The sequence below is a fragment of the Taudactylus pleione genome, unplaced genomic scaffold (assembly GCF_031769625.1).
Source record: "Taudactylus pleione unplaced genomic scaffold, aTauple2 ptg000482l, whole genome shotgun sequence".
Lineage (NCBI taxonomy): Eukaryota > Metazoa > Chordata > Amphibia > Anura > Myobatrachidae > Taudactylus > Taudactylus pleione.
Window position 1 is genome coordinate 548,460 of NW_028284884.1, and position 21,999 is coordinate 570,458.

The 21,999-nt window shown below is 42.0% G+C and overlaps 1 protein-coding gene and 1 long non-coding RNA gene across 3 annotated transcripts in view; one reads left to right on the plus strand and one right to left on the minus strand.

Annotated features, from left to right (window-relative positions):
• The window catches only part of NAV1 (neuron navigator 1), a 251,123-nt gene that overhangs the window by 176,578 nt on the left and 52,546 nt on the right, over positions 1-21,999 (plus strand). For both annotated transcript variants that reach the window (XM_088449333.1, XM_088449334.1), the window contains 11 exons: positions 4,741-4,908; positions 6,073-6,125; positions 6,364-6,387; positions 6,509-6,586; positions 7,371-7,454; positions 7,747-7,858; positions 8,018-8,139; positions 13,563-13,616; positions 15,420-15,598; positions 15,717-15,879; positions 21,629-21,785. In XM_088449333.1, coding sequence (XP_088305459.1) covers positions 4,741-4,908; positions 6,073-6,125; positions 6,364-6,387; positions 6,509-6,586; positions 7,371-7,454; positions 7,747-7,858; positions 8,018-8,139; positions 13,563-13,616; positions 15,420-15,598; positions 15,717-15,879; positions 21,629-21,785 — 1,194 coding nt within the window. The remainder of the gene's footprint in view (positions 1-4,740; positions 4,909-6,072; positions 6,126-6,363; positions 6,388-6,508; positions 6,587-7,370; positions 7,455-7,746; positions 7,859-8,017; positions 8,140-13,562; positions 13,617-15,419; positions 15,599-15,716; positions 15,880-21,628; positions 21,786-21,999) is intronic.
• The window catches only part of LOC148502811 (uncharacterized), a 192,088-nt gene that overhangs the window by 93,067 nt on the left and 77,022 nt on the right, over positions 1-21,999 (minus strand). Inside the window, exon 2 of the long non-coding RNA XR_015869970.1 lies at positions 6,060-6,123. This is a non-coding gene — a long non-coding RNA (uncharacterized LOC148502811). The remainder of the gene's footprint in view (positions 1-6,059; positions 6,124-21,999) is intronic.

The window sequence follows — 21,999 nt, forward strand, 5'->3', positions numbered from 1 at the left end:
CTGGCTTCGCGCCTGAGAGAGGCGGATGCCGAATCTATACGCACTTCAGAGTCTCTGCCTTTTTGTGGAGGCATCCTGTTCGACTCTGAGCTTGATACTATTATATCCCAGGCGACAGGTTGAAAGAGCACTTTCCTGCCTGTGGTGCCCCAGAAGCTAAAGGGCTCACGTTTCCGAGTCTTCCGTTCTTCCTTTCGAGGAGGGGGAACGATTAGAGGTCAGGGGGCCCGAGGACGCTCTTTTCCCAGTAGGGGTTCTGCCCCCCAGGGTAGATTATCTGGCACATTCAGGCGCCCAGGTGATAGGGCATCTGAGAAGCCGAGTACCTGACAGAATCTCAGCCCATCTGGTCGGCCGTCTCCTTCTTTTCCGAGACAGGTGGGTAGCTTTGGGAGTAGATGCCTGGGTAAGGGGCATTGTCTCCCGAGATTATGTGATAGACCTAAGGGGGCAGCCGCCACAACGTTTCTTCGATATAGCATTACCCAGAGAGCTGGAGAAGAGACGTGACTTAAACCAGGCTATCCGTTCCCTCTGTTCAGAAAGGATTACAGTTCCTGTTCTACAGTATCAACAGGAACAGGGGTTGTACTCCCAACTTGTTCCTAGTCCAGAAACCCAACGGCACTTATCGGCCGATTTTGAATCTACGAGCCTTGAATGCCAGCCTGTGGGTGGATCGGTTTCGCATGGAGTCGCTCCGATCAGTGATCCATACTATGTTGGCAAACGACTTTCTGGCGTCTATCGACATCAGAGATGCATATCTCCACATACCGATTTGGGCGGGGCATCAGTCTCTACTCGCAGTCGGAAGAGCCCATTATCAGTTCCAGGCTCTGCCGTTCGGTTTGGCTACAGCTCCGTGGGTCTTCACAAAGATCATGGCAGCAATGGCAAGCTTACTGCATTCTGAGGGAATAATGGTGAATCCCTATTTGGATGATTTGCTAGTAAAGGCAGATTCCGCTGCCCAACTTCAGCTTCACCTGGATCACACGGTGCAGGTGTTTCATGGATGGATATTGAATCTCGAGAAGAGTCACCTCAGGCTGCTGACATCTGTTGTTTGTGGAGGTGATCTTCGATACATCACTGGAAAGAGTTGTCTTGCCCGAGCCCAAAGGCGGGGCCCTTCAGGACTTAGTCAGGAAAGTGCTGTCTGCCCCTCGGCCATCCATTTGGCTGGGCATGAGGTTATTAGTCACGATGGTCTCTACCTTCGAGACCATCCAGTACGGCCGCTTCTATTCACGGATTCTCCAGTGGGAGATTCTCTGGAATTGGACGGGCCGCTCAGACGACCTTTCTTCTCAGTTGCTGGTTCTCTCAGACAGCACTCATCAGTCACTTCGCTAGTGGCTGATTACCGATCACCTTCACCAGGGTCGGTTCCTGCTGACTCCCAACTGGAATATTGTCACCACAGACGCAAGTCTCAGAGGTTGGGGAGCAGTGACAGAGAACCTCTGTCTCCAGGGGACTTGGTCGTCATCAGATATAGGTTTCCCAATAAATATGCTGGAGCTCCGGGCCATTTATTGGGCACTGTGCGGGGCTCAGGCCCTCCTGGCGGACCGACCAGTGAGGATCCAATCAGACAATGCCACGGCAGTGGCATATGTAACCCAAAAGTGCACTTGCCATGGCAGAGGCAAGTTTCATTTTCTCTTTGGCGGAGACGTTCCTCCTGCCAATTTCAGCAGTGGAGAATTGGGAGGCAGACTACCTCAGCAGGATTATGTTCCTGCCAGGGGAGTGGTCTCTCCACCCGGAGGTTTTCCCAGCAGCTGGTCCAGAGATGGAGGCTGCCGGAGTTGGACCTGATGGCGTCTTGCCACAATTGCAAGGTCCCTCGATTTTGTGCAAGGTCCAGAGGGCCTGATTCAGAGCCGCTCGTAAGCTCCCACTCGTTCGCTCCGAGCGATGTTCGCACATCTGCGCATGCGTATGGGTTGTAATGCGCATGTGCCAACCAGTCAGTGCGGTCGGAAATCGTGTGCTCGCAAAATAGCGAATGCCTGCTAATTTGAGTGACAGGATGAGGCGTTTGTGGGTGGTAACAGGGGAAGGTGCTTGAAAACGGGGAGTGGAGATCCGGACGCAGGCGTGCCAAACGGTCAAAACGTCCGTTTTAACGGTGTGCATAATTAACAAAGCAGCGTCATTGACCACGTCACTTGGTTGTCTTTTAGTATGAATTGCTCGCATGATTGCGGTAGGAAAATGCTACCACAAGAATAGCGAGCAGTTCATACGCCGTTCGATGTACTCGATTAATCTAGCGGAGATGACGTATGATGCGAGCGGCCAGGGGGCGTTTTTTTCAAAATAGCGATCTCATGTTTCGTTCGCTCGGTCAGATATAGAGGCGTCAACAGACCGCAAAGAGCGAGCGCTTAACTTAAATATCCGGCCCCTCTTTCAGAACGACCGTCCGCAAATAGCGTCCGGCTCTGAATCAGGCCCAGAGATCCTTTGGCATTTTCAGTGAATGCCATGACAGTTCCCTGGAACTTCCGTCTGGCCTACATTTTTCCTCTAATTCCCATGTTACCAACAGTACTCCGTCGAATCAGGGAGCAGCAGGTTTCAGTCATCCTAGTGGCTCCAAACTGGCCGCGCCGGGCGTGGTTCGCCACGGTTCTCAGGCTAGCCGCAGGGCCGGGTTGGAGTCTGCCTCTGCGTCCAGATCTTCTGCTACATGGGCCATTCTGTCACAAGCGCCTACCTCAGTTGGCTTTAATGGCCTGGTTGTTGAGACCGGGCTCTTGAAGGCCAGGGGTTTATACCCTTCAGTCATCAGGACCATGCTTCGGGCGCGGAAGCAGGTTTCCACGCAGGACTACCACAGGGTTTGGAAAACCTATATTGTGTGGTGTGACCAGCGGGGAGTACATGCTGCCCAGTTCCGCCTGCCAAGGTTTTAGCATTTCTGCACGGCGGTCTGGAGGCCAGCTTACGGCTTAAATCTTTGGAAACCTGTGGAACTTCTGTTCGTAACGTGGAAAGTGTTTTTTCTTATGGCCAGTGCCTAGGCTCAGCGGGTCTCTGAGTTGGGGGCCTTGTCCTGCAAACCACCTTTTCTTGTTTTCCATGACGATAGGGCTGTGCTCAGGACGGTTCCTTCTTTTCAACTGAAAGTGGTTTCATCTTTCCACTTAAACCAGGAGATTGTTTTTCCTGTTTTCTCATCTTCAGAGTTCTCAGGGGATCAGTACGATCTATAACTGTTGGATGTTGTCCGGGCCATACGCATTTATTTAGACAGAACTTCGATCTTACGTAAGACGCACTCTCCACTGGTTCTCTACGATGCCCACAAACGGGGCTGGCCAGCCACAAAGCAGACCATTGCAAAATGGCTCCGCTCAGTGATTTCAAGGGCTTACTCAGAGGCAGGGTGCCCGGCACCAGCTAGGGTGTTGGCTCATTCCACTAGGGCCGTGGTGGCCTCCTGGGCGGCGCGTCACAGGGCCACGGCTGAACAGGTTTGTCACGCAGCTACCTGGTCCTCTGTCCACACGTTTGTGTGGTTTTAAAGGTTTCATGTTTTTGCCTCCGGGGACGCCCATTTTGGGCTTACAGTTCTCCGGTCGGGCAAACTGAGCGTTCCCTCCCATGGGGGCTGCTTTTGAACATCACATGGTCCAGTGTCCCCCAGCCCAGACGAAAGAGAAAATAGGATTTTTGGGTACTTACCGTTGAGTCAGGCTGGGGGACACTGTGTTCCATCCCTCACGCTCAGCGGTATTGAGTATGAGTTATGATTTTGGGTCGTATTGACCGTCAATTTAATTTTTATTTTTCGGAGTGAGTGTCACTAAGTATTACTTCTCCTTTCCAGGCACTTTTGAAGTTGTACTGAAGTCAGGGGTTGCAGAGGGGAGGAGTTATAGATTTCAGTGTAGTGCCAAATCCACGCCTTCCCACCTACAACCCATGGTCCAGTGTCCCCCAGCCTGACTCAGAGAAAAGCATTCAGTGGTAAGTACCCCAAATCCTATTTTTACAAGCCATTTTCTTCTCTGTTTGTGCAGATATTGCCTTGGTTGTGCTCAGGACTGCCAAAAGGAATTTGGGGCCGCACTACATTATCTTTTTGGTGTTCCCTCCATAGATTATTAGGACAGTGTTTGGGCGCATGATCTCACCATGTTGGGAATGTGTCTGGCATGCAAGTGATGCTAGGCCGCCTCCTACTTTATGGCTGCTCCCCTGACATGTGCGCCCAGCAGATAAAATTACATCAGGCATCCTCCAGCACAGGCCTGGGCCACCCATGCAGGTCTTGGCCCCGGTACATTGTGCCCATAAACCCTCTCTGCCCCTGGTCTTGCTTAACATCACTCAAGACACCATTCTTGGTTTCTCTGCTTCAGTGGTTCTCAAACTCGGTCCTCAGGACCCCACACAGTTCACTTTTTCCAGGTCACCCAGCAGGTGCACAGGTGTATTCATTACTCACTGACACATTTTAAAAGATCCACAGGTGGAGCTAATTATATCACTTGTGATTCTGTGAGGAGACATGGAAAACATGCACTGTTTGGGGTCCTGAGGACCGAGTTTGAGAACCTGTGCTCTACTTGCATCTTTTGTACCTTTTTCCATAACTTTCTTATGCTTCATCATGTCATACTGCAGTTTAACTTTTTTGCAAGCTGCTAATAAATCCCCTTCTAAATCCATATAGTAGTTTGTCAGTACTGATTCAGTTTTCTTCCTTTCCCACTTCAGTGAGTCCATCTTCTGCTCCTCGTATTGCTCGTTCTAGCAGTATCCCAGCTCAAGACTCCTCTTTTGAACTTTTCGTGTCTTCAAATTTGGGCAGTTCATTATCTCTTGCTGATCGTCCCAAAGGAACAATGACTAGATCTGGCTCATTTAGAGACCCCACTGACGATGGTGAGTAAAGTTGTAGCGGTGGAATTGACTTAAAGGAGAACAACATTCAGAATGAGTTGATATCCAGTATTAGGTGGAGTTTACCATAATATTATCTGGGTGTACTTGCTGGTGATTTCCTGTTATTTTAATTCAAACTGGCAGAGCTATCAGTCTGTCTTTATTTGTGAGTGACATGCATGTGACAACAACTGTGCCTGCTTCAAGCACAGGAGCAGACTTAGGGCCTGATTCAGCAAGGATCGCCGTTGCAAAAAAGCACACAATCGGCCAATTGTTGTGTACTGCGTATGCATCACAGTGCGCGAAACAGCCACAGTGGTCGGGACTGCGATCACAGTGGCTACACAGACCCATCGCAGATCAATTGACAGGAAGTGCCATTTGTGGATGGTGATGGGGGGGTGGTCGGCTGACACGGCCGTGCCAGTGTGATTGAACGCCGTTGCATGGGCGTGCATATATTATCCACTGCGATACCATACGCAGCCTGAGGCCTCATAGCGTGCGCTGAAGTAAGCAATTCCTAAGTGTGGTCTGACCTGCCTTAAATATGCGTATGGGTCCAATGGTACTCGATTGTACCGATGTTTTTGCAGTCTTGCTAACCATTACGGATGTGCTTGTAGGTGAAGTGGGCGTCCTTATGTAGTACTGCGGCGGCATTGCGATCGCTATGGATTAGCATACTATCGCAGTGGAACTGCGTGCGTACAGTATATTGCGATCCGTAGTGAATCGGGCCCTTAGTATTCAGCAGAGCACTGTTGGTACAATTGAAGGTATTACAGGTAACAGATAATCCAGATTTAACTTAATGTTGTGAACTCCAGCTAATTCTGGACTTCAGGTTTTAGATGAAATCATCCATTAAGCTTTATTACATGTAAGCCATCAACCTTAGTGGAATAGATGCTATGTATTAAGATTCCTAGGCATAATAGTACAACAGAGCTGCAACTTTCTGAGCAAACCGCTTACCTTCACATGACCACCAATGAGATGTGGTGCTTCCCCTTTTATATGTTAGAAATTTATAAAAATATGAACACTGTAAAATCAAATAAATTCTCAGATTAATTATCAACTGTGAAGACCATATTTTTTTTGTGTTTGCCATGTATATGTGACTTGTTTACTAATGCATTTACCTCTATTTTTCAGTTCACGGTTCTGTTCTGTCTCTGGCATCAAGTGCATCTTCAACATATTCCTCTGTAAGAACCAAATGTATGAAAGTTTAGCAGCAGTCACAGCTACCTACAGTATGCTGCATACATAACATATATATATATATATATAATATACACTAGCAGCGCATGAAAGAGTCTCTGCTTGTGCTTTGAATGCAAATAAGACCATAGTAATGCATATTAATAAGAAGCTGGAATTGGATCTGCTTATGCTATAACCTCCTCTCCCTCTTTCTCTTTGGCATGTCCGCTTGTCTATCAGGCTGAGGAAAGGATGCAGTCGGAGGTATAGTCAAAGTTCTTTCCTGTGTTGCATAGTTTCTATTTGCCACTTTTTGCTTCTCTGAAATAATATTGCTTTGAATGACCAATGAGCTTTTTATTTTATTTTTTTTGTGCAAATGAAGCAAATCCGCAAACTGCGCAGAGAACTAGAATCCTCGCAGGAGAAAGTAGCAGCACTGACCACACAACTGTCTGCTAATGTAAGTTCCATATTGGATTTGTAACATCTATTACAGATTACTGTCTGGTGAAAGGCTGATTTTAAGCATTTGAATCATGGCTGAAGGCCCCCATACATCAGCAATTGATTGCAGCAATCGTGCAGTTTGAAATCGATTGTGTATAAATATCTTTCCCTTTTTCAATCGATTGTGGAAATTCTGCAATCGATTGAAAAAGGGAAAGATTTTTATACACAATCGATTGCAAGATTGCTGCAATCAATTGCTGATGTATGGAGGCCTTTAGTTAAAGCCTGGATTGAGCCAATTTATGCCATACCAATGAGTGAAGCAGGATTCTCATTAGGGTAAAATGCAATCATTTTAAATATACTCGTTTTAACTTGAAAGTTTCCTAATTTAAGTTTTCTATGAAGATTCTTTCCTGGAATCAGAATCCAAATAAGCAAGACCGAAACATATATATAAAATTATCTATAACACATTTCCAGCACTTCTTTAAATTGATAAAGTACAAGCAGAAGGGGAGGAATGCGTTACACCGAAATCTCACCTGCTCAGTATAGAATTACCTTTCATACCATGCTAAAAACAGATTATTCAGCTATCATCAAAGAGAAAATGTTATTTTGACCTGAGAGACTAGCAAAGAACTAGCATTTTGTTTTGACTGTAAGATGTGACCAGATACTGCAATTTTAAAGACAAACAACCAAGCGCATATGGAAATATAATACTCCTAATAGTGACTGCCTTTTACATATTTATTATAGGCCTTTTATTAATGTTTTTATTTATGCAGGCAAATTTAGTAGCAGCGTTTGAACAATCTTTAGTGAACATGACATCCAGATTGCGCCATCTAGCTGATACTGCACACGACAAGGTAAGGAATGCTATAAAAAAGTACAACCGTAAAACGATAAGTGTGATGTATTAATAGAGACTATGTACAATTCAAATTCTTAGGCGTTTCCAGAGAGAAGCCACATGATTAATTGCATTTTGGGATTATGTTTCCATAATAGACATTTAAATTATGCCAGAATGTATGTAACCATTTATTTAATATCTTCAGACCAGTCAAAGGAACTATTGATTAGAAAACATGTATTAGAGAGTAAAAAAAAGGAATGTCTGTTTTTGTTTATTACACACTTTACATTTCTCAATTCTAGGACTCTGAGCTTGTGGAACTGAGGGAAACAATTGATTTACTAAAATCCAAGAACTCTGAAGCTCAAGCTGTTATACACGGAGCACTTAATCCTCAAGATCCAGCACCAAGAGGTTAGTTAGTACTTCGCTTTTAGCAAGCTACTGTTTGTGTAGAGTATTATTATATTACTAAAATGTTGTGTATTTATCTGGTTCCTAAATCAATAATGTACTGTACTTGTCGGTAACTACTCTTAATACCATATTTGGTTTCTTCTTATGTTCTCCCAGAGCTGCGAATTAGGCGTCAGAATTCATCAGATAGCATTTCCAGCCTAAATAGCATCTCCAGTCACTGCAGTGTAGGAAGTGTCAAGGATAGTGACAGCAAAAAGAAGAAGAAGAAAAGTTGGGTAAGATGGATAGCACCTCCTTTCATTTGAATTTTATGTAGAATAAATATGTAGTTCAAGTGTCAATAATACAGCCTGGAATTTATACTTTATTAGAATGAGAATTGATTATTTGCAACTCTTCAGATTCTCATCCAGAAAATCTGTTAATAGTAAACCATAAAGTAATTATATATATATATTACTATTGCAGCCTTTACTCTGTATGATAATTCCAAGCCTACCTTGGACTCCTAGATTAAGTAATATTTGCTTATTCCTCCTTGCAAAATTGACGTAGCTCGGTTAGGTTAGTTGGGAAGTGGCCATGTACAACAAGTTCGACTTGGGCTGTTGACAGTATTATGGTCAGGATCACTATTTTCAGTGCTGCTCTTGCAGCGTGATTTTGAATCATTGTTAAGTAACAAACTTCATCCCCAGTTTTAGCTTTTTAGCATATGGTAGCAGGTTTTTGTCTTGGATTTGTCTGTAATGTCATTCATCTACCCCTTGTTCCTGCCAAGGTTGCCAAGTACTAGTACTACCACTATCCTACATGGCGGAAAAGGTGATATATGTCTGGTGAGCAGTAATCTTCGACAAACTTACTGCATAGAATTGAAACCAAAATGATCAGTGTTGGTTTTATCAAACTACAGTAATTTCTGCTACATATTTGCAGTATTTTCTCATTGAAGTGGCAGAAGGATCTGACACTGAAGAGAGTTCCAACAGGAGCTAGGTCTTGACAAACTGGTGCATTCCATCAGGAAAAAAAACTGGCTGTTCATTTCCTCTCTTCTGCTCAGCTGGAAGACATGCTTAACAAAGCGAGGACTAAAGCTGGGCATACCCTATACAATTTTCTGTCGGTTATCTGTCCAATCTGGCTGATTGGAATGAAAACCTGGTGATGTATGGGAGCAAATGACAATAGTCCATTTGCTCACAAACACTGGAAAATAGCCAAAAATGGTCGTTCAGACAAATTGGTTAAAACACACATATTTAACCAATTTGAACAATTTTTTTTGTCCTTTTTTCAGTGTTTAAAACCATATGATCGACTGTCATTTGCTCCCATACATTACCAGGTTTTCATTCCAACCAGTCAGATTGGACAGATATCTGACAGAAAATTGTATAGTGGATGCCCAGCTGATTGTGGATTTGAGGTCTCCCACAGATTTCTGACCATCTATCCTTTCTAATGAGTATTGTGTGTAACGGGAGTACCTGACTATAGCTCACCTATCCCCACTTCTGGCGTCCTATAAATAAAGTTTAACAATTAATATGTAGGACCACCACTAGTTGTTACCGAAACACTGCTACTTTATGAGCTAGCATGGTTAAAATATGAAAATTGAGGCTACCCTTACGGCCATTTACACCACAGCAGTGAGCCTCCCTTCCCCCTAGTTTAGCTTCAGCTTGGGTCAGTAAGGCAGTGCTAAGGTAGCCGAAACAATTGACTAAGGGTTTGGAATCCTGAACTGGATGTAACTATGGGCCTGATTCAGACCCACTCGCAAGCGGCTGTCCGCTCGCAAGTGGGTCGATGTTGTGCACTGTGGCGGAGCTCCGTCGTGCGCATGCGCCAGACGCGACGAGCGAAGGACTTTCCTTCGCTCGTTGTGTCTGATCAATGGGGGCGTGCTGTCGATGTTGATTGACAGCACGCCCCCTTTGGTGGGCGTGCCGGGGGCGTGCCTACCGTCAGAAGCCGGCCCACTGACATCACTAGTGATGTCAGTGGGAGTGATTTTGGCTCTGATAGAGCCAAAATCACTCCGGGCCTTGCGGTTGAAAAACTCAACCGCAGGCTCCGGCTCGCAGTGGCGATGGTCGCGATGTTCAAGACCATCGCGGCCATCAAACTGCACGCTCGTATAGGCTGTGGGTGGTGACCCACAGCTATACGAGCGTCCAGGAGGACGCTCCATAATTATGGAGGACGGCCCTCATTCAGAGCGCGCGCTCTGCTCAGAGCGTACGGCTCTGAATGAGGGCCTATGTCCCCACTCACAGAGGGTAAAGCATTACAGCCTATTAATGCCTCTATAACAAAAGGTCCTATACAGGTCTCCCATATCCAAATATTCCGAAATACGGAATATTTTTAGCATAACTGAGATAGTGAAACTTTTTATTTTTGATGGTTCAATGTACACAAACTTTATTAAGGCACAAAATTATTAAAAATAAAGTATAAAATGACCTATAGGCTGTGTGTATAAGGTATATATGAAACATAAATTAATTTCATGTATGTACTCAAACTTTGTTTGAGCCACAAAATTATTGAAAATATTGTATAAAATTACATTCAGGCTGTGTGTATAAGGTGTATATGATTCATAAATGCATTCTGTGTTTAGATTTGGTCCCTATTCCTAAGACATTTCAATATGCTATGCAAATATTCCAAAATACGGAATATTCCGATATCCAAAATACCCTTGGTCCCAAGCATTTTGAATATGGGAGACTCAACCTGTATTTTGTTCCATTTGTCAATACTGGAAGTCAGGATTTCGAACCACCAAGGGTGGAGCGTAGCAGAGCGGTACACAAGCATCGGCAGCTAGCATCCTACTCCCAAGCCCTCCGACAATCAGTCAACATGACAGATTGCCCACCCAAGTAAACCTATGGTGGGAGCCCATTTGCTTCTCTTAGTGGAATAGTAGTTCAATTCCACCACAGATGCCTGGGTGAGAGGCATTGCAAGTCAGGGAAACATCATAGTAGGTATCCTAATGTCCATGCCAAGGGGCTTTTTTTTTATTTTGTTACTCTGGTCTTTTGGGAGACAAAACTTTTTGCCCTAAGGTAAGCCATAAAGTCTCTTATTTTAGTAGGTATTAAGGGCCTGATTCAGAGCCGCTCGTAAGCGTCCGCTCGTTCGTTCTGACCGATGTTCGCTCATCTGCGCATGCGTACGGATTGTAATACGCATGCGCGAACCAGTCAGTGCGGCCAAAAATCGTTTGTTAGCAAAATAGCGAATGTCTGCTATTTTGAGTGACAGGAGGAGGCGTATGTGGGTGGTAACAGGGGTAGGTGCTTGAAAACGGGGAGTGGAATTCAGAACGCAGGCGTGCTTAAAGGTCAAAACGGGCGTTTAATGGGTGTGCATAATTAATACAGCAGCGTCAGCGACCACGTCACTTGGTTTTTTTTTAGTCAGAACTACTCGCAAAATAGCGGTTGGAAAAACCAACCACAAGAATAGCGAGCAGTTCATACGCTGTTCGATGTACTCGATTAATCTAATAAATAGCGGACATGACGTATGATGCGAGCGGCCAGGGGGCGTATTTTTCAAAATTTCGACCGCAAGTTTTGCTCGCTCGTTCAGACTTAGAGGCGTGAACAGACCGCAAAGTGCGAACGGTTCATTTGAATAGCCACCCCTTTTTTTTAAACGAACGACCGCAAATAGCGAGTAGCTCTGAATCAGGCCCTAATTCCAGTCCAGAAACGGCAGAAAGGATTATATTTTTACTCACATCTCTTCTTAGTCCGGATGATGAACAGTTAATTTTGGCATATTTCAAAACAAAAATCCCTAAATGTTGGGGGTGAACAGGTTCAAGATGGTGTCCTTAAGGGAAGTCATCAACAACACAGAACAGGCGAGTTCACTGTGTTCATAGATATCAAAGGCATGAACCTACATGTTCCAATCTGGGAGATACCCCTCTCGACTCAGCTTTTCCATAGTCCTGAGCCTTTTAGTATTGAGCCTTCCCTTCAGTCTGGCCAGTGCCAAGGGTGTTTGCAAAGATCATGGCATGAATGGCTGTTATTCTCTGATCCAAGGGGTCAGCCCATTCCTGGACAATCTGTTGATCATTTCATTACTGCATTCTCATATTTTGAAATTGGAATCTCATGTGTGGATACTTAAGGAGCATACACACTAGACAATATGCTCCCTGAGCGATATCGTCTAGTGTGTCCCTGGCAGGGTGTGCTCAATGTCGTTCATGACATTGAGCACACCCGCTGAACGATATAATTAACGATATCGTTCAGCGCTGGGCTCTCTCCCTAATTCCCCAACATGCAGCAACCTGACAATATCGTCAGGTTGGCCTGCATGTTTGCCCGATGAACGATAAAGATGAACGACCTGCAGGAACACGCATCATTCGTCGTTCATCGTTATCGTTCATCATTTAGGTAAAAAAAATGGACGATAAAGTGAAGTCCACTTTAATCGCCCAGTGTGTACGCACCTTTAGGGCCTCATTTATTAATGAGTTTTATCACTCACTGATAAAACTTGTTGCTTATGTTAAATGGTGCTCCAGCCAACCAGCTCCCAACTGTCATCTTTCAAACAGAAGACAGTGGGGAGCTGATTGGCTGGAGCACCATTATCATACTCAATGAGGTTTATCTCTCGTTGTGAATGATAAAACTCGTTAATAAATGAGGCCCTTCATTTCAAAATATCCACTCTGACGCCTTATATTTGAAAGCCATCTACAAATGGTGGTGTTATCCTTTCTACAGGGATGGGTGAATTTCCTGTTGTCTTGCAGATAGGTGGTGTTCACCTTTGCATGGGTGTCCTATAATCGACATGATGCACAGGCTGTTAAAGAGCTAAATAATTTTGAAATGGTTTTACCAGCATTTACCAAGCCAACTCTTTCGACTGACTCTACTGGTGGAGCTTTCGATCTGCTGGTGGTTAAGGGGCAACAACCTCAGTGGGGGTTACCCGTTCATTATGAGCAGAAATATCCCCCATGATGTAGGACCTCATAGAGAGGTATTTATAGAAAAGACTCAACACTAATCTCTTACACACGTGGAGCAAACTTCGGTAATCATTTTTTACACCGCTGGAACCAAGGAACAATTTGTGTTGCTTTTGTGGGAGAAGTGGTATATATTTGCTCGTAATGGCTGCACGTCACGACCGCAACATCCTTCATTTCACCCCACTAGGAAAGTGAGCGATGTTGCTATACCGTGATTCTGACTGATGTGCGCAGCTGCAAATAGTGACTGCCCATCGTGTGGAACTGAATCTGTCCCTCAAAGTAATCTGCTACACTTGTGCAAATGTATGAGCTTGAAATTACAAAGCATTGGAATACTTCTGAAATGTAATAATTTCTGTTCTTCATTTTCAGTATTTTGTGAATGCGGTATGGAATATTTAATTTTGATCCACATGATACGCAATACTTTGTGGATCAGTGTCTAAAAATCTGACTTCAAATTTGTAAAAAGTAGCATATAAAGTAACAAAATTTGGAAAATGTTTTAAATCTGAATATTTTTTTGTTTGAGGGTATGTGTTCGTGTTTTTGCTTGTACACAATATGTATAATTGTTTGTTTGTGTGTGTTTATAAAGTAATGTGATAAGCACTCAATTACTGTAACAAGATATCCAACAGATGTGCTTTCTTCTAGCAGATTGATAATGTCATGCTCAGTGCTAACGAATCACCCAGAGGTTTTCATAAGGTATTATTTTGTATAACACTGAGTAATTTGTATGTTATTTTAATTTAAGATTTTAAAGCACAAAATACAAAATAAATATCTTAAAAGCTTTACATCTGGATAAAAAGTGTACCTCTCATACAGTGTTAATTACTAACCCTTTCGTTGGACGAAGAGGGCTGGTGTAATCTTACGTAGATCTGCATGGATGTCTGATGAAAATGTCATCAACTTCCTGGAAAAAATAAAAATGGTCCTGTTGGAAAATAAACTCACATGGAATGAGAATGCACATAAACAGACGCCAACATGGAGTTTTACTAGTTAATATTATGGATGCTAGGGTATTGTAACCTTAATAGTGCAACAATTTCAGAATTCAAGTAAAATACATCTTTCCTGTGGTAGCAGTGGGTGTTGTTTGTCAGACTATTTTGCATTAATCTTGAGTATATGTACATGTTAATTAGGTCACATCAAAGGTATTATCAAAACAGAAACATTTTTAACAACATCAAATATGGATTGAGGAATGTCAGCCTCCAATACAGAAAATCTCTAGTAGAGAGCTTGTGAGCCATCAGACAGCTTCAGCTGCACCAGTAATGCCCGTTATTGTGTAAGCTTATAATCTACCAGTAGTGAAAATATTTAGTATGAAAGCAGTAGTGGGAATGTGCCAGTAATAGCAAGAATATTCAATACTAAACCACAGTTAGCAATAATGCCCACTAATATCCCAGCAGTGGGGGTAATATTCCAGTGGCAGCAATATTAATCATTGCTAAACTACTAGTAGCAATAATGCCCAGTAATATGCCAACTGTACCAATAACACAGAGTAATATGTAATCAGCAATAGTGTCCATTAATATGCTACCATTTATAGTAATGGCCAATAATGTGTGCCAGAAGTAGTAATGTCTAGTAATATAGCAGCTGTAATAATGGAGGCCAACAATAACCAAAATGCCCAGTAGTAAACCATAAAACGCAGGAATGGCCAATAATAGCTTGGGAAATACAAATAGATAATGTGTAATATATCAGGACGTTAGGCTGTATGACTTTGTTTAGTCTTTGTTTGGGTTGTTTTATGTTCACTTTTTTTTATATTTGCAAATTTACAATATCTGTTTTATTCCAGTTATGAGTACAACATACAGTTCTTTTTCTTTAGAGTTGATGTAGCCTGTTTTCATTACATTTAGTTTTTTTTTATATACAGATGTGTCCACATACATCTTACCTCCGTTCGCTACAAGTCGCATTGCACATAACGAGTGAGTAATAGCGCTGTGTGTCTTTTCTGGTTACTTTTTCCCTTGCAGTGCGTCTTATTCGCAAAGCAATGTGAATAGGACATTTTAATCAGTAGAAGCTGCTTGTACCTCCTGTACAAGCAGATTCTACGGATTAAAATGATATGCAGCTTGCCTCTATTCTGTGTGGCACTGTGGTTATATCTGCATGCAAAATGCTACGTTACAGTTTCAGCGGCTGTGACACTGTAACATGGCATTTTGCACTTAGTTGCAAACAAAATATAGTCATGCCGCAAATCATTTTAATCATCATAAACTGCTTGTGCGTCCTATTCACATTATTTTGCGAATAAGATGCACTGTAAGGGAAAAAGTCACACGAAAAGACACTCTGTACTACTGATTTGTACCCCGCAATGGCGCGACTAGAGGGCGCTAGGAGAATGTGGACATGTCGCACCCCTTCCATATTTTGGGTTTTGGTAGTGACTGAAAGTAGGGACATTTTTATGTATGTATTTATTTTTTTACCGTGTATAACTGCAATTTATTTTAATAGTTGCGCAGCTCATTTAATAAGGCATTCAACATGAAGAAAGGTCCCAAATCAGCCTCTTCCTATTCTGATATTGAGGAGATGGCAACTCCTGATTCCTCAGCACCAACCTCACCAAAGCAACAGCATGGCCCCCCTGTGCCAACATCACCCTCCTTGCACTCCTCACCTTCTTCCTCTGTGTACGTATCTCAAATGTACTTTTGTAAAATAATATTGTGGTTTCCAATATGCTATTTTACAATCACATTTATTAAAATAGATTGATATACACTGAATTTTAATATTTCTATACTTTAGTATATTTGAGGCTCAAGAAGGGGAGGAACCAGAAAAAAGAGAGGTGTCAGAGTTGCGCTCAGAATTGTGGGAGAAAGAGATGAAGTTAACGGACATTCGTTTGGAAGCACTTAATTCTGCCCATCAACTGGAGCAGCTACGCGAGACTATGCACAATATGCAGGTAATGATGTGAAATGAGTCAAATAAGATATTTACATTTGATGCAAGAGGAGGGGAGAAGTGGCCTTCATATAAGAGAAACAATGGTTTGGAGTGAAGTGTAATAGTAGCCTCCTAGAGCAGAAGTTCCCAAACTCTGTCCTCAAGGCATCCTAACAGTCAAAGTTTTAAGGAGATATATATGCTTGACCACAGTTGACTTAATTAGTACCTCAGTCAAGTTGATTTAACCACCTGTGCTCAACCACAAATAAATCTAAAACCTGATATGTTGGGGAGCCTTGAGAACCGTGTTTGTGGACCTCTGCCCTAGAAAAATATAGTATTAAATGGAAAAGAGAAAAAATGCAGAAATCTATTGGGTGGAGCACTTGATGGTATCACAATTTTTTAACAACAATGGTTAAAATAAGACCTACAAGACATATTTCAAAAAATACATCTAAGGTTCCCATATATTGGGGTCAAGAGTTTATAGACTGTCACAATGAACTTTGCTAATGCAGACAAATTTAAGTAAAAGATTATAGGTAGGTGAACACCACTCTTGGACAAAAAGGTTGTGTCCACTAGGTGATATGCTGAGGTGAAATATGTGAAGGAATAGGGTGAAAGTACAGGTGTAAATGAATTACACAGATTTAAGTCACTGCACCAACATCTAGGTAATAGTTCTTATGTAGGAGATCAATATAAACTCCTAGATAATTGAGAGAGTTTCCTCGATAGTCCTCTCATATCTACTGACCGAAGGATACACTGTACTTATAATACAGTGATAGAGTGGAAAATAAAGTGTGCTTGTTCATGTAGCAATTATGCTGCTGCTGTCCATGGTGTGCAGAGATTTGCAGTGATCACTGGATGAGCAGTCACTTAGTTAAGCTCCGCAAGGAGAAATAGTCAAAGTGTTAGGCTGGGTTCACACTTGTAAGACCAACAATATTGTCGATGGTAGTTGCGATTTACCTTCGCCCCGGACCATGCAAAATTGCTGGTACACATTAGAAGATTTAATGAAAGACGGAACAATGTTTTGATCTGTCCTTCATTAATATCCACTGCACAGCATGCGATATTGTGTGACTGGCCGTCCAGCACGGCCAATCACATGATTTTATGTGACCCGTGGGAGAGCGCAATCGGGCATACACACTGCGCGATATGCCCGATTTGTCGTTATGATTTGTCCAGAAACGACAAATCAGGCCGATATTGTACAAATGTGTACCCAATAATAAAAGCTCTCAGCGCCTAATGACCACCTGCTGATAATCACTCCTTTGCACCTGCAGCAGAATAATATAAGGTGTTGCCAACCTTAAAAAATAGACACATCAAGAAAAAACAAAATTCTGCGCTGGAGTGTAGGTTCAATGAATAACATTTATTTTATAATGACACCATAGATATCACATTAATATAAATGTAAAGCTAATGCTCTTATTTCTTTATTAAATTTGAATAAACACTAAAATCAGTGTAAATAGAATCCTTCACTCTAAAAATTAAGTAATAATCTAGGTATACCATAGACACATCGATAAAAATGACAATGCATATAAAACAGCAATACATATGACTATATATGAAATTAGTATCAGCTTGAACAATTATGAATTCCTTGTAGCTAAGTGATTAGTTCCAAAACCTAACTTAGCAGCAATTTAAATGACAATCTTGTTATCCGGACTTTCCTCATGTGCACATACAGAGAAACAGTCAGTATATTACCTCCGGGTATAAACTGTATAAGGCAAGCATATCCTATTAAGTGTCCAAAGTCTGACGGCTCATAAGGGTCATCCCCCTAAGCCAAATCAAGGTAAGCTTGGTATCGGGTCCAGCCTGACTCACCATTTGCAGAGTGTAGCTGACAAGCGGGAGAAGCCAAGAACACTGTGCAGCATTCAATCCAGTCTAATAGCCGGAGCGCTGGCTGCCGCTGCTTCGTCGGATGAGCTGATAGCGGGCCACTGGCTGCTGTGTGCTGTACAGGTAGGAGAATCACGGATACTGCTCAAGGAAATCCAAAGCACCAGGAACAACTACGTGTTTCAGTCACTGCTGTGTGACCAAGTTGGGTGTTCCTTGTTTCACTCTGCTAGATTAAATAGCGAGCTTTCTCATTTGATTGGTGCTTAGAAATTGAAAGTTAGTAACCACCTGGATCAACGTCTGGAATCTTGATTCCAGGCTCACTAAGTTGCTAATTTGTAATAGTCTCTTCACATCATATATTCATGCTATAGGAACCATATAATTGTTCTAGATGTCCAACTTGTAATTACATGATGAACAAGGCTAATAAGATCTGTGCCAGTAATGGTGGTATTTTTGATATTAAACAATTCATTAATTGTGAAACTCGGTTTGTGATCTACGTTCTACATTGTAGTTGTCTTAAGTTGTATGTGGGACGTACTACTAGGACTCTTTAAGAGAGATTTAGAGAGCATCGCACTAATATATTGAAAGGTCTTGAGACACAGTGTCTCTAGACATTTTAGAGAAGAACATAATTGTGATCCTAAATGTCTTCAAGTTATGGGTATTGAAACAATAGCTAAAACCTTGAGTGGTGGTGACAGGTTTCGTCGTTTGTGTCAAGCTGAGTCTGAATGGATATTTAAACTTCAGACCTTGCAACCTGATGGCTTGAATGAAGCCTTGGAATTTGTGGATTGATGGGTACAGATGTGGGACATTTCTCCCCTCCATACGTACTGTCAGGTCGATGGAGGGGACATCTGTCCTACATCCGTCCCCCTTCTCCCCTTTTCCCCCCTCCCCTCCTCTCACACACACAGTGTATTGGACATATTGACTGATAAGTAAGGTTTTCTTTTTCCCTTCTTTTATTAAATTTTTTATATAAATTTATAACTTATTAAATTTATTAATTTGTCTTTATTATCCATTGGTGGAATTAATTTGTGAGATGTATGTGTGTGTGTGTGTGATATATATATATATATATATATATATATAATGAATTGTTATACTTTTGGATAGTGAAGGTGTGTATGTATATAGATATACCAGCAGTTAAGTAGTTAATATCTTCAAGCCTTTTGACCTCCGTTGTTATAATTAAATGAAATATAAATTGAGTGATAAGATAGATGAATTCCCCTCCCTTTTTTATGTGGGTAAATTGTTATGACTATTTGTGCATGATTTGGATATAATTTTTGCTTTTTATATTTGAACAATTATATGGTTCCTATAGCATGAATATATGATGTGAAGAGACTATTACAAATTAAGCAACTTAGTGAGCCTGGAATCAAGATTCCAGACGTTGATCCAGGTGGTTACTAACTTTCAATTTCTAAGCACCAATCAAATGAGAAAGCTCGCTATTTAATCTAGCAGAGTGAAACAAGGAACACCCAACTTGGTCACACAGCAGTGACTGAAACACGTAGTTGTTCCTGGTGCTTTGGATTTCCTTGAGCAGTATCCGTGATTCTCCTACCTGTACAGCACACAGCAGCCAGTGGCCCGCTATCAGCTCATCCGACGAAGCAGCGGCAGCCAGCGCTCCGGCTATTAGACTGGATTGAATGCTGCACAGTGTTCTTGGCTTCTCCCGCTTGTCAGCTACACTCTGCAAATGGTGAGTCAGGCTGGACCCGATACCAAGCTACCTTGATTTGGCTTAGGGGAATGACCCTTATGAGCCGTCAGACTTTGGACACTTAATAGGATATGCTTGCCTTATACAGTTTATACCCGGAGGTAATATACTGACTGTTTCTCTGTATGTGCACATGAAGAAAGTCCGGATAACAAGATTGTCATTTAAATTGCTGCTAAGTTAGGTTTTGGAACTAATCACTTAGCTACAAGGAATTCATAATTGTTCAAGCTGATACTAATTTCATATATAGTCATATGTATTGCTATTTTATATGCATTGTCATTTTTATCGATGTGTCTATGGTATACCTAGATTATTACTTAATTTTTAGAGTGAAGGATTCTATTTACACTGATTTTAGTGTTTATTCAAATTTAATAAAGAAATAAGAGCATTAGCTTTACATTTATATTAATGTGATATCTATGGTGTCATTATAAAATAAATGTTATTCATTGAACCTACACTCCAGCGCAGAATGTTTTTTCTAAATGTGTACCCAGCCTAAAGCATCAGCTGTCAGATCAAGGTCTCTGGTATGTATCTCTATTGTAATCAGATCAGCACTGAGTTTCTGCTCTCTAATAAGATTATTTTAATATAAAGATAAAAAATAGTACCTGTAGAGATATTCCTATTCTGGGAGGGATTAAATATTTTATTCACCCACGCCAATTATACTTCCTGTTTCGGTGTAGTGACTTTTGAGATCTACAGATGTATCCTCATACACTAGACGATGTGTGTGATGAGCGATATACACACTTGCCGATGTCAGCCACGATGAACAACAGCGCGCCAGGGGGGAGCTGGGCCCTGCTGCATTCAGCAGCACGGCATCGCTAACGATATCCCCAGATAGAGCTGCATTTTCAGTTGACTGGAGATATCGTTAGCGACCCGCGGGAGCGCACATCGTTGATCGTTCACTGCATACACACTGGATGATATGAACGATATATTGTTGAACTATATCGTTATCCATTTCGTTCATAAATATCGTCTAGTGTGTATGCGACTTTAGCCTCAATATGCCATGCGGCGCAAGATGCCTGCTGCAAGTGAGCCCTCAGGTCCCGCGTGATTTCAGCTTGCGCCAAGCGTCTTTCACTTGAAAATGCATCTTAGTCTTAAACGGATGGCAGAAACTGCTTCACGAGACTGCATTGATTAATTTGATATGCAACACACTATTTGTGTGTGGCTGAATTTGTATACGAACCACAACAGACCTTGGCATGGGAAAAAAAACGCCACCCGCTGCATTGTAGCACCTTGTATACAGATTCAGACTCCGTTGCAGTTCATCAGTTATGCATTATTTTGTTATTACAAAATATTATGTGCTTTGTATATTAAAAATGCATTATAAAGTAATGTGGCTAATTTAAGTTACATGACAAATATTAGGAAACTGAACATGAAGCAGTCCTCAGTGATTCCACCTGAGAACTGCTTCATGTACTAGATACAGATAATCCGATTCTGCCGTGTATTGTATACAACAGTGGTTCCCAAACTTTTTTGAATCACTGCGCCCTAGCATTGTTTTCACAGCACCTCTAAGCCAAAAGTTTGTTATTGAGAAATTCAGAAAAAATTAAGTAAAGTGAAGTAAATTGTGCTGACCTGTCATCCTTAGGTTCAGTAAAGTAGTGGTGGACAGATTTGCACTTCTGTTTGTCCACATATTTACATTACATTGACCATAAATAATTTGATTAGGTGCTGGACCACCAACCTGAGGCACCGTTGCAAGTGTCCTGAGGCACCCCAGGGTGCCACGGCCCACAGTTTGGGAACCAGTGGTATACATCCATACTTGTCAAATTGAAAACCTATGAATGTTCTTGTTTATTTATATTAATAAATATACTGTTTAGATGAAAGCAGATGAAATATTCTGTTCAGATGAAATTAGTGCTGAAATACATATTATTCCATTTATAAAATTAGTAGAGTTCCAAAACTACGGGATTTTGCTGTTTCTAACACCTTTTATGAAGTAATTTTATTAAATTTTATTTCTCCTTTTTTATTCTTACTCCCTTTTCAGGCTTTCAATTTTGAACCTTATTTTTTTCTCTGCCCTCTTTCTCGTCAGCTGGAAGTTGACCTTTTGAAGGCAGAAAATGACCGTCTAAAGGTGGTGCCACCCTCTTCACTGCCTACAAGCAATCCTCCTTCATGCCCTTCCCCGCGACGTTCCTTGGCATTGACACTCACGCAGTCCCTACGAATTCCTGCGTCTTCAGACACAGGTAATGAGGCTTACTGTGTAATCTCCTAACTTGAGCTATCATGTGATATAGTAAAATAAATATGAACCTGATTCAAACAGAGTTCTGTAGTCAATGAGGACCTAACTTTTCTTGACTATCTGTCATATCAACTACAGTACATTTACCACAGATAATCAGTCATATTGCAACTATGTTAATGTGAAACTATGGTAGTTTCAGTTTTGATCCCGGG